This window comes from Lagenorhynchus albirostris, chromosome 14, assembly GCF_949774975.1.
Source record: "Lagenorhynchus albirostris chromosome 14, mLagAlb1.1, whole genome shotgun sequence".
Classification (NCBI taxonomy): Eukaryota; Metazoa; Chordata; class Mammalia; order Artiodactyla; family Delphinidae; genus Lagenorhynchus; species Lagenorhynchus albirostris.
The window spans coordinates 85,743,428-85,761,349 of record NC_083108.1 but is presented as its reverse complement, the minus strand read 5'-3'; the positions used below and the strand labels follow the sequence as shown (position 1 = coordinate 85,761,349).

At 40.5% G+C, this 17,922-nt stretch overlaps 1 protein-coding gene across 1 annotated transcript in view; it reads left to right on the top strand.

The window, feature by feature from the left end:
* Positions 1-17,922, top strand: part of TMEM132D (transmembrane protein 132D) — a 636,308-nt gene that overhangs the window by 276,754 nt on the left and 341,632 nt on the right. The window contains exon 3 of the mRNA XM_060120789.1: positions 5,257-5,403. Within this exon, the coding sequence (XP_059976772.1) occupies positions 5,257-5,403 (147 nt within the window). The remainder of the gene's footprint in view (positions 1-5,256; positions 5,404-17,922) is intronic.

Here is a 17,922-nt window from a genome sequence, read left to right as displayed (position 1 = left end):
CCATGTCAAGAGGAAGCGTGTATGTTTTCTTCTTAATGACTTTCCAGTACTGTGGATGATGCCTGGGAAACAGGTGGGACTCAGAAAGTGTTTGTTGAATGAACCAGTGACCAAATAAGCAAACAAAAGACAGGTTTGGTTTACTCACCTAGTGTTATTCATGACCTGCTTTAGGCATTTATATCTTAAGTTTTGGTCGGGGGAGGGGTGCTGGTAGGGGACGACCGTCACATCCTCCAAAGCTTCTAACCATTGGTATCCATATTCATCCTGCGGGTGTGCTTCCCATTTGGTGTGCAGCCCCATCTGTCTTATTTCTACTCACCACATCTGTTCTGAATTTGTGCCCTTAGGAAAGACGGGTCCCTGGAACCTTCTTATGAATGAACTGAGAGTCAGAGGAAAACCAGATGCTTGGAAAGACTGAGGATTATGTACAGGACTCATTTAGCTCTAGAATGGCTTTTTTTTTAATTAAAAAAAATCTCATTCATATTTATTGCATATTTTCAGGTTTATAGTATAAACATTTATAATTTTCCAATAGCAATTTTTAATACTCTGAATATGTGCCTAAATGTGGATAATTTCCCAGTGGGGAAAGACAGGTTTCCCATCAGTTAATCGGAAAGGATGCCACTAACTAAACCCACAACACCTGGCAGTGTGTTGCATCCTTCTGTTACCCAGCATATGAGAGGTGGGATGTGGTGGAGCAGAAACAAAATGTGTACACCACAGCTCGGATCCCACGCTGCTGGCTGTTCCCGTTGTTGCTGGATACTGTGCTTGGAGCACACACATGCACACATATATGTGTGTGTGTACGTGTGTGTATATATGGGCATGTGTCTGTGTATATGTATGTGTGTATATGCATGCATAATGTGTGTTTATGTGAGTGCCTCTATATCTCTGTATATGTGTTGTGTATATGTGTATATATGTATGTGTGTATATATGAGTATGTGTATATATACGTATTATGCCTACATGTATGTCCATTGTGTATATATGTGTGTCCGTGTATATATGTATGTGTTTATGTGTGTGCATGTGTGTATATGTCATTGTGTGCATATGTGTGTATATGTATGTCTATATGTGTGTATATGCGTGTATATTTGTGTATATATATGTTTGTGTGTATATATGTCCATGTATATATGTCTCTGTGTGTATATATGTATGTGTATATATATCTGTATGTGTATGTGTGTATATGTCTGTGTATATCTCTGTGTTTATATTTGTGTGCATATATGCGTGTGTTTTTATGTTTGCATTTGTATATATGTCTACGTATGGATATATTTGTGTGTGTATATATATGTGTGTGTATGTGTGTGTATATATATACATACACACACACACACACACACACACACAATAGCTCTGTTGTGTTTTAAGAACACAATGTATCCTTAAGTCAAGCAGTGTTTGTTCCAGTCCACAGTGCATGTGCATTCTGTGGTGGGGAAATTATGGCTTTCCCCCAAATCACTATAGTAGATATATTATTAAGTGTAAATATATAACAAACGTCTTTGGAAATCAAGTGCTATGTTTATCTCTGTGTAATGAAGCTGTCAGTGTAACCTATATTTATTGAGCCACAAGTAGGTTATAAAACTTGCACTAATGAATGTAAGTAACTCAGCTCTCATAAACAAAGGAAGTAATTAGCATTTGGTTCAGACCCAGTGAAGCCAAATTTCACATGCTCTAAGGATTATCTTAATAGTTCCAAAACGCCGCCACTTACAGCTCTAAGTGTTTCAAAACTATGAACCCAACATAAACCGTGTTCAGTGTATAACATAGAAGTGTCTCTGAGAAATAACCATTCGATTTCTTGCACACATTCATTCTTGCTGTACAGATCAGGGACACCTTATCCAGTTCAGAACATCTGAAGTATGCCGTAGACATGTGTCTTCTCTTATGAGAACACTGTGTCTACGAAAGACAGTTTCCTATTGGCCTGCACTAAATTTCAGAATCTCCCCTGAGAAATAGTGCTATAAATTACAACTCTGTGTAGCTGCCCTAGAATTATTAGCAACAGATATCGGGTACTTCTGGGTTAAATATGCAACCGTGTTCTTTCCTAAGAACTTAAAAATGATTCATTGGAGAAACATTATCTGAATTCCAAGTGACCTACCTGTGAATAAAATGTAAGAAAAATAAGAGCCCATTCTGTATCAGAAAAGCCCTAGCTACTGATAGCTCCTGTATAATACAAAGGTTGCCAAATCCAGGTTGATGACCTATTTATTTAAAGCAAATTTGATTCAGGAAAATTCCAGTACACAGTAATTGGGACAGCACTTAGAATTCATCTTAATATAATAGCAGCTGTCCATAGTGAATTGAACTTTTTTTCATCACCCCATCTAGTTTGCTTACAATTTAAATGAGGAATCATAGCGTGTGTCACCAAAAGGTCAGATGGCTTTCTGGCCTGCGCATGCAATTCCCAATTTATAAATGACTGCGTTCAAAACGTTGGCTTCTGCAAGGATTATTTACAACACAAAACATTTTTACGTGGCACTCACCTTCTAAAAATGCTACCTTTAGCCCTGGGGGCCACGTGTGAGAAGCGATTCCTCTTGTCTTTGTAGACCAAATCAGTATGTGTTTTGGGGTCCCCAAGACCACCCCTGTGTTTGGTGACTTGCTAGGAAAACTCAGCAGGGCTCAGTGTAGAGTCATAATCATTGCTAAGATTTATTACAGCAAAAGGACACAAAGCAAATTCAGCAAAGGTAAAAGGCACATGGGGCACAGTGTGGGGGAACCAGGCACAAGCTCAGTAAAGTCCACTCCCAGGGAATCATACAGGATGACCTTCACCCCTCCAGCAATGAGTTGTGACAAGAGGGGTAAACTGTTGTCTGTCTGAAAAGCTCATCTAAGCGTGGGGGCCAAGAATTTTTACTGGGGGCGGGTCCCCTGGGCACCATTGCCTGACAGGCACCATACCTCCAGACCACCAGAAAGAAAGCAGGTGTCCAGCAGCAGCTATATTGTTTGTACAAAAAGCAGAAGCTCCGTGTTCCCCTCTTATTAAGGAGTTGGGGAACCCCTCCTGAAATCCAAGTTTCCAGATGCCACTCAGGGGCCAGCCTTGCCAGTAGGCCTTTCCAGGGCGGTGGTCTCAGAGCTGCAGTGTTAACTCTTCTGCACAATATGTCTTCAAGCTGTTTCTGTGGGAGAGAGCGTTCTTAGTTCTGTTAGGCACGTCCTTTGCTCGCCAAGCGCCAGCCCTAAACACATCATCTTTTCCTCCCGCCTTGATCCTAATATCAGGGGGTGGCCTGGATCATCTCCTCTGATGATAAGAGTGAGGATTTAAGAGACGGCCTCAGGACCCCCCTCCTTGCCTCTGTGCTCATACAGCCACCACGGTTGTAAATCTGGGGAGTGTACCTCCTCCAAGGCTGCCCCTCCTGGCAGCATCTCCCACCCAGTCACCCATCAACCTGCCCCATTTGTCCCCTGGCTTTCTTGCTTCAAAACCCTTTTTATTTTCCTCAAGGGGCTAAGAAAAGAAAACACAACAGGAAACATGAATTTTTGCAGCAGTTTATACATCTAACTGTCTGCGATGTATTGCATTGTCCTTTTACTATATCCCTTCCATTCCATATATGTTTTTATTTTAACATCTTTATTGGACTACAATTGCTTTATAATGTTGTGTTACTTTCTGCTGTATAAAAGACTGAATCAGCTATATGTATACATGTATCCCCATATCTCCTCCCTCTTGTGTCTCCCTCCCACCCCTCTAGGTGGTCACAAAGCACCGAGCTGATCTCCCTGTGCTATGCGGCTGCTTCCCACTAGCTATCTAGTTTACAATTGGTAGTGTATATATGTGAGGTCGAGAACAAAGAAACGTCAGTCCTCCTGGAGTTTGGAGCCCAGCATGGTGGCACGTAGTGGCATTCTTCTTCACCACCCTGGAGGCTCTCTGAAACCCCTCCTTTTGGATTTTAATGGTGGCTTCACTACACAGTCATGGTTGATTAAATCCTTAGGCATTGGTGATTAATTCCACCCCCAGAACCTTTCTTCTCCTTCTGGACATTAGGGCACACTAGGAAACCAGTTTTGCTGCACGTCCTTCTGCCTCTCTCATCCGGCTTCTCTGATATCCTCGAGAAAAACCTATAAGCGTGTCACCTGTTCCTTTCTGTGAATGAAGGAAGGAAGGAATAAGTGAATGGAAGAGAGAAATAGTAAGCCAAGTCTGTGATGGAGGGCACACCTGCTTTGGCAAATTTGTCTAAAGTCTGAGCAGATGTTAGGTCTCAGGACAGGTACTGGCCAGTGTTGGGTAACGAAGGACTTGAGCAGGTCAAGTAAGTGGCTTCAGCACCGGAACATTTTATGTGATGCCAAGGAAAGCACTGAGCCTGGTTGGACCGGCGCTGTGGTTGGGAACCGTTTCAAATCCTGGGTCACCTGCCACCTGATCGCCCTGGTTGCTCAGCAGGTCAGTGAAAATTAAAATGGTACTGACCTCACAGGGCGTGTGTGAGAGTGAAATGAGATAAGAGTGCCATGAACTCAGCAGAGCGCCTGGTTTGTTGTGATAGTGATGATGATGGGATGATGGTCCTGCTGATGACGACGATGATGACGATGTCATGGGAGGGGCACACGCGTGGAAGTCAGGCGCCTCTGTGCACCTCTCAGCACCTGTGTTTTGCGATGAACCATCATGATTCCCAAACCTGTCTGAGCCACAGCCCCTCCCCACCTTTGAACTTGGAACGTTGCTTGGGAAATTAGATGAGATAATACAGAGGAACAGTCCCATCAGTGCCTGGCGTGGAAAAGGCATTCAATGAATGTGCATTGTCATTTTTAATCCCACTTTTGCAGTGTTAATGAATTTCCTTTTTCTATTTAGTTTTAACAGTCTGAGGGTATTCAGTTAATTTTCTTAAAAGTAAAGCCTTCCACTAGCACAGCGTTACTCTGTTTCTTTATGTGACTGATGCTTGCCTATGTCAGTGTACTGTTCTAGCTCCTCTGTTAAAGGAAGGAATGACGGGGGGGAAAATTAGGGCAGATGGATTGGAAGGGGATTGCCAGTGTGTGATTAAATTCTATTAGACACGAGCTTACACCTGGCAGGCGACAATGGGCCATTAAGTACACTGTGTCCCGAGAAGCAGCGGTAACTCAGGGATGCCCCAGAGCCGTCTCAGCTGTGCGTTTTGCTGTCTCCAACAGGGTAAAGGTGATGAAAGGCATGAACATCATTGGGGTCAGAGCCAGCAGCCCTTCCGTGTGGGAGGTTAAGAAGAGCATGGATTACGCTGGGAAGTACACACCAGCTGTCATCGTTTGTCAGAAGAAATCAGCGGGCTCGGGAAACAGGTGAGTCCCAGTGGCCTGCCATATATTCAGATTAGCTGCAACGATGGCCTCCTTTTTCCCAACTTTGCTGACAGTTACTTTCACCGCGGTTTGCATTTGGGGAGCGTCGTCTGTGTTATTAGTGCTTCCAGGTGAGATGGATAGAATCCTTTACTTGGAAAAAGGTGGGCTGTTATTCACAGTGGACCTACGTACAATCCCAGCACAGTTCCCAGTCCCCTGCAGGGACTACTCCATGCAAATGGCATTTATCTCGAAATGATGTTCCACTGCAACACGGCCTCTTTCTATCCCAGATGATTAGGTAAAACGAGAAGTCTGGGCAGTTCTGATAAAATGGCCCATTTGGCAAGCGTTTCAAACAAGAGTTTGTTGTAAAACAAAACAAAACACCCAGAGCTTGTAGATCTCGTGGCACACAAAGGCGCCTTGCACGTTTGCCGTGTCGATTTACATATGACGCGTGGATTGCATTTTGTGCTGGGATTTTCGGATGGACCTGTAAATGATCTGCTGCGGAATTATAGGGAATTGTGACGCTGTCTCTGATACCCACCAAGTTAGACACAGTCTATTCACAGCTGGGCAGAGACTTGGAAGCTCAGTGGTTCTTGGTTTATTTCTGTTTCCCAAACCTCATTTGTGACTCTAGAATATTTCCGATCGGTTTTTGCCGCTTTCAGGTTGGTTGATTTTTGCTCTCTATACTGCTGGCAATAGAAATAATTACGAATGGACCAGTCCTAGGTATGTAGCACTATTTCAGGAGTCAGCTGTTTGAACTTTATAGCTCAGTGTTTGGAAAATATTTATTTTCCATTATTTATTCTGATATAGAGGTCGTGAATCTCAGCTGATGGCTCTTCTGCTTTTGGGGGGTTTATTTCCAAAGAGCACTGGATGCCAGTTTGGGGGTGATGTGATGTGGATTTCGCTCTGTGCTCCTCTGTTTCATGTGGGTGCTCTGGGATTCGGGTTAGCAACTGTCAAGCTCTGGCCTGTGACTTTGCTTTTGTGAGCAGTGTTTCAAGATGTTTTTCTTGAAGATTTGCTCGTAGAGCAGATGAGAGGGGGCAAAGAAGAAGTCTGTATGTGTAGTTCTGCCCCAAATGTTTATATAGTGATGCTGTGCCACAGGAGTACCTTCATGAGCTTACAAATAAGCTCACTTCCAAAGGTGTCTGTGCCAGTGATACGATTTGGGAACTAAGATGCCACCTCCATGAAAGGTTTCCTTTGTGTTGCGAAGTTAGCAAAAATTAGGAAGGATAGATAGGTAGGCAGATAGGTAGGTAGCTCGGTAGATAGATAATGATAGGTAGACGAGATGGATATAGATAGATAGATAGATGATAGATGGATAGATATTTTACTCTTCTTTACCAGAAAGAGTGGGGGGATTTGGGAGAATTCTCAACCAATGTGCTGATTTTCCCTCGTGTTTCTTCTTGCTATTTCCTCTGTGGGTTAGTGGGAGTAGTAGTGATTGTAGTGTTACGTATGAAATGCAGAGAGATTTGAACCGTTTTGAAACATTTTATTAAATTTCTGGCTAAGTATTCATTCAGTTCGTCTTGGGCATGGAGAAAGAAGGAAACTTTCCAAGGGCAGCTCATCCCCATTAAGGTATAAAGTGTAAGCTGCCTTTTCATGGATCAAATAAGGCAGGCACTCCCAAGGGGTTTTAACACTTCCTTAAATGAAACAAAAAATCAACAGCTCTAGAACATATCAAATCATACATATGTGTGGTCCTTGCCATTTTTTCCCCCTTTTATCTGTAACAGTATCTTCTTTAAGAAACAAATTCCCCGAATGGACTATCAACCTAGTCCTTCAAAGGGCTGGCATCAGCATGCCATTCACCGTGGAGAATATTCCTTACCTCTGTAGATTCTGAAGTCAGTTTTCTGTTTCCTGCTGTGGGTCTAGATGATGGAAGAAGCATATGTACACTCACAGACATACACAAACACACATATGTATGTCTATGTATGTAATATATGTGTACGTGTATATATAGAATACTATATGTGCATATACAGTACATTATGTGTCTTTATAATACATCATATATGTATACATAGTCTATATATAGTATATCTATACATAGTTTGTGTATACAGAACATATATGTGATATAGGTGTTTAAATACGTGCCTATATACACATGTACATTTTTATGTGATTTATGTACTCACGTGTGTTATGATGGTGCAGAGGTTTATTCTTTTTTTGGAATCCAGTTCTTACACTGCAGCCAGGAAGGCTTTGCTTAATGAGGAAGCTGTGGAATGCAAGCTCTTTTAGTTGGGGAACTGTGTCGGTCTGGTTGGTAGCTGTTTGCAGTCCCTACAGCAGCATCTGGGACACATGAGGCTCTCCATAAATATTTGTTTACTGATGTTCTAGAATTAGACTGTATCTCTGTTACTCTATGTATAATGATGCAAATCTGTACGTACATGTATTGAATGGCCTCTGATACACCTGTTCAAAAAAGCAAGGTGCACAACAGCGTCTATATTGATGCCCCATTTGGGGAAAACCCAGAGAAGAATACTTTTTGAGCAAAGGAGCAAAGGGGCTAGCAGCTGTGATTTCTGCTGGAGGAGCTGGCAGGTTGGGGGAGGGTGCTGAACGTTAATTACTTTCTACTGCGAGCCATTTGGACTCTGATTTGTTTTTCACTATGTGCATGTATTAGCACTTAATATAATGTATACAGTTAAAATAGACTTTTTTGAATATGATATATTCATTTCTGTGTTCAACCTTTATCCTCACTTCAAAATTGTTTATTTCGCTTCTGTCTTTATGGAATTAAATACAGAAGAATCATGCTCCCTTCTTTGGGATCGCGAACGGACCGGGAGAAGATCTGTTTCTCTTTTCTTTGAAGGATAATTGGAGAATGTATTATGGAGTGGATGTTTTCACATTAGTAGGTTTTGCTTCAGAAGCTGTTTTGCTTTATACATTCTTCCCACTCTCTTTGACTTTCAGTTATTCTTAAAAAGTCAGAATCAGATCATCAGGGTGCAAAAAAGGGAGCCTTAATGAGCTTGAGAGTCATGGATTGTGTATTGGTAATAATTCACCATGGATTGTGAAGTCGTCTTAAGGAAGTTAAGTCCCTGTGACACGTGTAATTTTATGGATTAAGGAGACACTTGTGCTAGTGATGAACTCAACAGGAGTGAGTGAAGATTCTTATCTAAGTTGAAATACATCCTTTGCTTTTTGAAGAACTTTGTTTTTTTTTTTTTTTTTTGCGGTACGCGGGCCTCTCACTGTTGTGGCCTCTCCCGTTGCGGAGCACAGGCTCCGGACGCGCAGGCTCAGCGGCCATGGCTCACGGGCCCAGCCGCTCCGCGGCATGTGGGATCTTCCCGGACCGGGGCACGAACCCTTGTCCCCTGCATCGGCAGGTGGACTCCCAACCGCTGCGCCACCAGGGAAGCCCAGAACTTTGGTTTTTGAAAGCCTTATCATCACAGTATTAATATCTGAATGTTACCCACAGCTATCAATCAGATCTGTTTTGCCTAAGCATTGCCAGGAAATATTATGGAACAGAAGGAGGATAACTAACTATGCTCCATCCATCAAATTTCATTTGACGTTTTCTGAATCCTGCTCACTGTTAGAGCACTATGGAAACTTAGATAAATGTGTAACAAAAGTCATGTACTTTTTATTTCTTTGCTCTTCTCTGCACAGATGAGCATTTTCCAGAGTTTGCCACAGTTGCTATTTAAATGATTTTAGGTGGTACAGAGAAATGGGGTCAAATATTTGACTTGAATAACAGAAACATATGTGCTTTCCAGTTCTCCAGCAAGACTACTGATTGAAGAGAAATTCTTCTCTTTTAGGGGCTAATATGTCTATAAAATCTCTATCCTTTGTTAATAGATTGTAGACAAGCAAGAGTGCATAGTTTGATTTAATCCTTTTTCATAATTATCTGTTTATAATCCTTCTTACTATACCGCTTTTCCATTTATTTATAGGTAATTTTGTTACCGAGTTCAAGCTCGGCCTGCGCACCACACGACAGACCAGTAAATTGACAGACGGGTTGTTGGGGAAAGGGATAGTGACTTTATTCGGAAAGCCAGCAGACCGAGGAGACAGTGGACTAGTGTTCCAAAGAACCATCTTAACCCGAGTTAGAATTCAGCCTTCTTTTATACTAAAAGGGGAGGGGTGTGGCTGGTTGCGCCACACTTCTTGGTGCCGGAATCCTTTGTTCTTGCAACTGTCCCTGTTTCTGTAAACCTTACACTCTGTTCTGCAACTTTTTATCTCTATACGAATGGAAAAGTGTTATACCTTTACAGGTCAGAGCCTTGAGAATGGGCTGTCTTGTATATTTCAGGGTCTAGGCAAATTCTTAACTTGTAGCAAAAGCAATAGAATACAGAGGTTAAAGTAAAAGAAAGAGATACAATATGGATTCAGATTTGGTTTTCCCCATTACAACATGTTTCATTTTAAAACAAATATAGCTTAAGTGGTAACATGAGTGTCATAAATAAAAAGTAATATTTAAAGTATACAGAGATAAGATTGCAGTCATGAATGTATGTTCAGAAAAATGTATGCTGGCATGATAAATCCGTCTCATAATACATTGGTTAGGATTAGGTTTGATTATTTAATAAGGGTGACTTAACAAAAAAAAGTGACTTAAAGTAAGGGTTTATTTCTCTGTCACATAGAAGAAGCCCTGATGTAGGCAGGCCATGGCTGGCATGGCAACTCCTCAGTACTGTCAGGGTCCCAGGCACCTATCTTTCTTTAACACAATATTAATGCATGGCTTTTATCCTCATAGATTAATATGGCTGCTGGAGCGCCAGTCATCACATCTGCATTGCAGGCTAAAGAAAACTGACAGAAAAGAGCCTTCACCACTGGATCAGTTCCTTTTAAGGAACTTTTCTAGAAACTCATGCCAACCCCCAATACTCTCCTGCCTCTCTCTCATTGGTCAGGACTTAATCACATGGCCACACCAGACTTCAGAGGGAGGTGAGAAACATCATGTATTACAGGCAGCAGTATACTTAACTCAGAATCAGTTTTCTGCTCCAAAGAGAAAAGCAAACTGGATGGGTTGGGGAACCAGAAACCTTGATCTCAGAAATCTATAAAGAATAAATGTTGTGGGGTTTCCAATAGGATGATGGAAAGAGCATGGTACCTAACTATCTCCTTCATTCTACCAGGTTCCCATGGAAATTTCCAGTGAACTATAATAAGGGTGTGAAGATCCACATTAGCAATGCACTGGAAAAGTTATGATTACAAACTAGTGTATATGAAACAAACTATTATGTTTAAAATAGATAAACAACAAGGTCCTACTGTATAGCACAGGGAACTATTAATATATTAAATCCTGTAATAAACCATAATGGAAAAGAGACAATAACAATTTTGTTTATCAATAAATATGGGACAGGGGAAATTTAGAAGATATTCAATCAGGGTGTTGCCCGTGCTTGTTAAGTACATTTAATATATTAAATATCCTGTAATAAACCTTATTCATATATATCTGAATCACTTTGCTGTACATCGGAAACTAACACACCATTATAAATCACTATACTCCAATTAAATAAATAAGAAAAGTTATCATGTGTATGTTAGAAACATAGAGAAGCGTTTGTGAAAACTGCAGGACTGGGTTGAAGGAGGATGAAAAGATCGCCAATCTTAATTGTGCATTAAAAAGAAAAGGACCAGGAATGTGAGTGGAGGATACCCAGGCATTAAAAAAAATATATATCAGGCCTACCTCCTAATATCGCCAGTAGGTGCTGGTACAGGTGAGCATGGACATGTCAAAGCCAGCAAGGTTTCCTCTCTGGACCAGTAACAATAAAAGGCCGTTACTGGGTGAGGAACACACCTTTGGAGCAGATACCCAAACAGGCAGAAAACCCATAGGCATATGAAAATATAACCATAAGAATTTGGGGGAAAACTCTTAAGTATCAGAGACAAAGACAGAACTTTGTGCATGAAATAGAGATGATTTTAAGTATTGATCAGTGGTCTCAGATTCAAAATAAGCATGGTATCATCAAAGACAGAGGAAGCCCGCAAGGAGAAGAAGCCATGTGAGATAAAGATGGGGTGAGAAACTCCATGTCTATTGGATTTGCTGCTGTAGAAAACGAAATCAGTGAACTTGAGAGAAAACTTTAGGAGAAAGAGAACCTTCAGAAGAGAATGAGAAAGAGGTGAAAATAAGAGAAACACCTGAAAACCAGTCAAGCAAGAGTATATAGAAAGAATGACCACAGGAACAGCTGGAGATTACCTGGTTACCATAAGATTCGGCACTACTAGTTCTACACCTAAGAGAACTGAAAGCAAATGTCCACACATGTGAACACACAAGTTCACAGCAGCATTTGTCTCATATATATATATATATATATGTGTGTGTGTGTGTGTGTGTGTGTGTGTGTGTGTATGTGTGTATATATATATATATTATAGATGAGTGGGCAAACACGTGATCTATTCATGCAATGGAATATTATTTGGCAATAAAAAAGGGAGAAGTGCTGATAGATGCTACAACATAGATGAACCTTGAAAACATGGTACTACGTAAAATAGACCAGACAAAAAAGACCATACATTGTATGATTCCATTTATACATGATGTCCAGAAGAGGCAAATTTTTAGACACAGTAGCTTAGTGGTTGCCTGGGGAGGGGAAAATGGAGAGATTCTGGTCATGGTTATGAGGTTTCTTTCAGAAGTAATAAAAATATTCTAAAATTAAATAGTGCTGACGGTTGTTCAACTAAAAACCACTGGATGGTAAACATTAAAATGGTGACTTTTATAGCATATGAATAATATCTTGATAAATCTGTTATGAAAATCAGTTGATTACAAAAGGGCCTACGAGATAATACCAATTTTGTTTATCAATAAATATAGGACAGGGAAAATTAGAAGATATTCAGTCAGGCTGTTGTCTATGATGGCAATATTACTTGTATTTTGGAAAAGTCCCATAGTAAACATAGATTTTTTTTTTAATTAGGAAAAGATAAGATATGGAAAACAAACAATAAATAAAGTTATAATGCAGCGTGGCTGGGAAGATTGTTTAATAGAGTCTGGACATCTGTCCTTGTCATCGCCGAGTGGCATACTGACAATTTTGGGATGCTTAATTCATCTGCTGACTTGTCCAAATTTGAAGCCAGAAAAATCTGGCCTTTTTTTGGGTTGTTGTTCTGGGCAAAAATTACTTGTAATGGAGATATTATAGATTGTTTAAAAATGTTCAGTTTTGCTTTAGAAAGCAGTTTTAATGATTGCAATTTACTGCTTCTTGACTCAGGATAACAGATCGAGTGATGGAAAAAAAAAGATCTTGAGGTTTTTAATTAATATAATAATTTGATTAGAGGTATTTTCTAGCAGTCTGTCTTCGGCAAGACAGTTCAGCTCTACGGACATCCGGAACCTGAGTTTGATAACAACAAAACCTGAGACAATGGTATAAAGTTATCAAAATGTTATGTCTTTCCTGTGGTGAGTGGGATTTTTCTGATGCCCTAAATGCTTTCAGTATCCTTATCATTGGCTCTTACGGATTGTAATAGTCATACATATTACCATCTGAAAGATAATGCCTTCACAGAGAGTAGGAAGAGAATGGGTGTAGGATTCAGGAAATCTAATATTCATTTCTCATTTTTATGCTAGTAGCCATCTCACATTTCACCAGAGACGGAACAAGGGGCAAAACACCCTGTTCTGTACCATCGGCCCCAACAATGTCAGCCTTCGCTGGACTGTTGTGAGACTCTTACATAATCCTGCATGTGACCAGACAAACTTTGAAATAATCAGTCAAGAACATCAGTTCATTTCTGGATTGGGTTGTTTGTTTGTTTGTTATTGAGCTGCATGAGCTGCTTATAAATTTTGGAGATGAATCCTTTGTCAGTTGCTTCATTTGCAAATATTTTCTCCCATTCTGAGGGTTGTCTTTTGGTCTTGTTTATGGTTTCCTTTGCTGTGCAAAAGCTTTGCAGTTTCATTAGGTCCCATTTGTTGATTTTTATTTCTCTTTCTCTAGGAGGTAGGTCAAAAAGGATCTTGCTGTGATTTATGTCATAGAGTGTTCTGCCTATGTTTTCCTCTAAGAGTTTGATAGTGTCTGGCCTTACATTTAGGTCTTTAATCCATTTTGAGTTTATTTTTGTGTATGGTGTTAGGGAGTGTTCTAATTTCCTACTTTTACATGTACCTGTCCAGTTTTCCCAGCACCACTTATCGAAGAGGCTGTCCTTTCTCCACTGTACATTCCTGCCTCCTTTATCAAAGATAAGGTGACCATATGTGCGTGGGTTTATCTCTGGGCTTTCTAGGGGGAAGGGTAAGCTGTGACAAAGCGAGGGAGAGGCATGGACATATATACACTACCGAACGTAAGATAGATAGCTAGTGGGAAGCAGCCGCATAGCACAGGGAGATCAGCTCGGTGCTTTGTGACCGCCTGGAGGGGTGGGATAGGGAGGGTGGGAGGGAGGGAGACGCAAGAGGGAAGAGATATGGGGACCTATGTATATGTATAACTGATTCACTTTGTTATAAAGCAGAAACTAACACACCACTGTAAAGCAATTATACTCCAATAAAGATGTAAAAAAAAAAGAAAACTTTTTAATATGCATCTTATATAAAAAAAAAACAGTTCAAGAAAACCCATCTATTAATTGTCCTTAAGTTGTTAATGTGACTACATAGTATATGCGGCACATATACCCAAGTCCTCCTAGATATGAAAGATTATACTTTATTTCCTGACAATTTCTCAAAGTACCAGATGAATTACATTAGTTGTACATGGAGCCTGTATCAAGTGTGAGCAAAGGTTCCCCATTGTCTTTATTCTTTTGTTATATTTTATATTGGAGTATAGTTGATTTACAGTGTGTTAGTTTCAGGTCTACAGCATAGTGATTCAGTTATACATATACATGTATCTGTTCTTTTTCAGATTGTTTTCCCATATAGGTTATTACAGACTGTTGAGTAGAGTTCCCTGTGCTATACAGTAGGTCCTTGTCGATTATCTACTTTATATCTAGTAGTGTGTGTACGTTAATCCCAAACTCCTAATTTATCCCTCCCCCCACCTTTCCCCTTTGTTTTCTAAGTCTGTGAGTCTGTTTCTGTTTTGTAAATAAGTTCATTTGTGTCATTTTTTAAGATCGTCTTTACATTTAGAATTTGTCAGAAGCATTTCCATTCAAGTTTGTTTTCATCACTTCTGCATTAGGGATACAACAGACAAAGGTATTGTTTCCAATAGAACAAGATATCATTTCTCCTAATCGTATTGGCAGAAAAAGAGATGCAAATAATAAAATGTTTTTCTGAGAATAAGGGAGAACCCAGAATCCTTATACACTGTTGGCGGAATTATAAAATGGTTTGTCCTCCTTGGAGAGATACTTATCAATATCTGGCTATTGACTTTTTAAAAAAAATTTATTGAAATATAGTTGATTTACAATGTGTTAGTTTCAGGTGTACAGCAACGTTATACATATATATAAATATTTATATTCTTTTTTTACATCCTCTTCCATTATAGGTTATTACAAGATATTGAGTATAGTTCCCTGTGCTATACAGTAGGTCCTTACTCACAGACATAGGAAATAAACTTACAGTTACCAAAGGGGAGGGGGAGGGATAAATTAAGAGTTTGGGATGAAAATATACACACTACTATATATTAAATAAATAACCAACAAGGACCTACTGGCTACTGACTTTTAGAACATGCATCTACGTGACCCTAAAATGACAGGTCTAGGTACCTCTCCTCCAGGTGAAAGCTTAGCCGTGGATATGGAGGGATGTGCACAAGAGTGTTCATGGCTACATTAAAAAAAAATAGCTAACTGTTGAAAGCAACCTGAATATCCATCAAAAGGTGAATTGATTTAAAAATGATACATTCATATAATTGAAACTTATGCAGCAACTATGAAGAATTGCCTACATGTAGTGATTAATGTTTATCGACATTAATTTTGTTACCAACTAGGGTTCTTAGCCTTCCTTAATGAATAGAAATTGATAAGAGATACAGGAAAGCCTTTATTGGGGCCCCTGCTGCAGTAGTGGGGAGCGAGAACAAGGGACAGGTTCTCTTGTTCACTCCTTGAGGGGGGGCGAGCTTGTTCCTTATCTGGGGTGAGGGTAGGCGTGGGTCCAGGGGTTGGGGCAGAGGCGTGGCTTAGGAGGTCTGCCCACCCCTTTGGTGGTGTTGAGTGCAGGGGGCGTGCGCAGTGCCCTGCTTTTGCTCCCAACACCCTGTTTCTGCTCCTGGCCCTTCAGAAGTGGCAGTTGGGTTTTTGGTGTTTTTGTATCTTTTTGTCCATCATTTGCTCCAACTGCTCATGCCGAGCGGTTATTTTTAGTCCCTTATAGTTTCTTTGTATTTTGTTGCTGAAGGAGAGGTTTGTCCAGGTGCAAGCAGTGCAGCAGAGGGTCCCAGGTCCCAGTTCCCAGCCTGTCTCAGTTTGACCTGAAAATGTAATGTTAAGGGGAGTGGGAAACTTGAATAATAGCATGTACAGTATGATACCACTCTAGGAATTCTAAAAAGAGACCCACAGAAAAATGCTGAAATAATACAGATATAAACGGGATGAGACACGGCTGCTACTTAAAAGACCAGCATTTGAAAGACAACCCAGAGGAAGGTGTGCAAGGATGTCTCGCAGGCATCCTGGAAGAGAGCGCTTTAAGATCTTCCTGAAATAGCATTTGAGTGTGTCCCAGGAAATGTAAGCTTATTTGTATCACTCCCATTAGAAACATATAGACTAGGAAAGGAAGCGGTGATCGTTCAAGCAGATGGCATTACAGTGAAGGAGAGTTATGAGCCCAGTTCCCTTTGAAATTATACCCCAGGCTGACTCATTTTCCACTTCCTGACACGCATACAATCCCATTAGGCAGTCTCACGGGGAAGTGTGAGGTTTGCCTTAATTTACCTTTGTGTTGCTTTACTTTTATTACATCCATATATTTGGTATTTAACATCTCCCATTTCCAAGTAGACTACCAAATTTAGAATTAAATTATTTAGCACCCACTTTCAGCGGGTAACAGCAGTGAGTTACCGCTGCACATCTTTACTGGGGAAATTGCCTTTGCTTTGGATAGGATCTCCAGGGCGCTGTAATAAAAAACACCGACTGTTTTTTCTGCTAGAGCTACACCAATGCAGCATAAATAATAACCTAATAGCGACAATAATTGTATGGTACCACTTGCTGGTGTTCATCAGAATACTTCGTAAACACGCTCCAGGGTCATAGATCATGGCTAATGTTGAGTTGCCCTGGGCTTGTGATTTCACAAAGCATCTTCATTCATTGGGATGACCAAAAATATCTGCAGTAGCAGAAATATCTGATGTGATATGTGAACATCCCATCAAGAAAACCACGGGCTTAATATTTGTCTTCATGCAAATTTCTGAACTTGCAACTTCAGTGAATGTGTGTGTGTGCACAAGTGTGTGTGTATGTGTGTGTTTACAGCCATGGATACATAGCCCTTAGGGTCCTTCCTTCCAAACATGGAAAAAATTATCAATAAAAGTCCTACAGGAAAAAACACATCTATATCTGTATAAATTGGTATCTATATATCTGTATATCTTTATCTCTGTCTCTACATATGTATCCGTATCTATAACTTAACTATACATGTCTATATTTATAATTACATATGTATGCATAATATATATGCACAATGCAAAATATAAAATTATTTTAATTTTAAAAGGCTCATGAGCTTTTGTAGTCATATTTGTTTTGGTAAGTCTCCACTGTAAAAAAAAAGGTGCACACAAAAATACAAAAAAAAAAAAAAGGGCTTCCCTGTTGGCGCAGTGGTTGGGGGTCCGCCTGCCGATGCAGGGGACGCGGGTTCTGTGCCCCGGTCCGGGAAGATCCCACATGCCGCGGAGCAGCTGGGCCCGTGAGCCATGGCCGCTGAGCCTGCGCGTCCGGAGCCTGTGCTCTGCAACGGGAGAGGCCACAGCAGTGAGAGGCCCGCGTACCGCAAAAATACAAAAAAAAAAAAAAAAGGTGCACAGATTTCCGCATACCTTAGATATTTTTGAGAGTGAGGGCCAAGTTCTTTGGGGAAGTCAGTTTTTGGATCATGTAGCTGTACGGACCTCTCATCGTCCCTGACAGTCCTTTGCTGTCAGCACCCTAGCAAGCATCTCGAAATCCCCAGGTCTCCCTGGTGTGCTCAGCTTTGCTGAAGCAAATGCTGTAATTGGATCAGCTATCTCCTGAAAGCCTGGGGAGCAGTTTAGAAAGATGATAGTATTTCATGGAACATTAAAAGAAGAAACAAAAGAAAAAATGATGGGACCCATCCACAGAAGCTTTATTTACTGTCCAACTGTGAAAAGCATCACCTTGTTT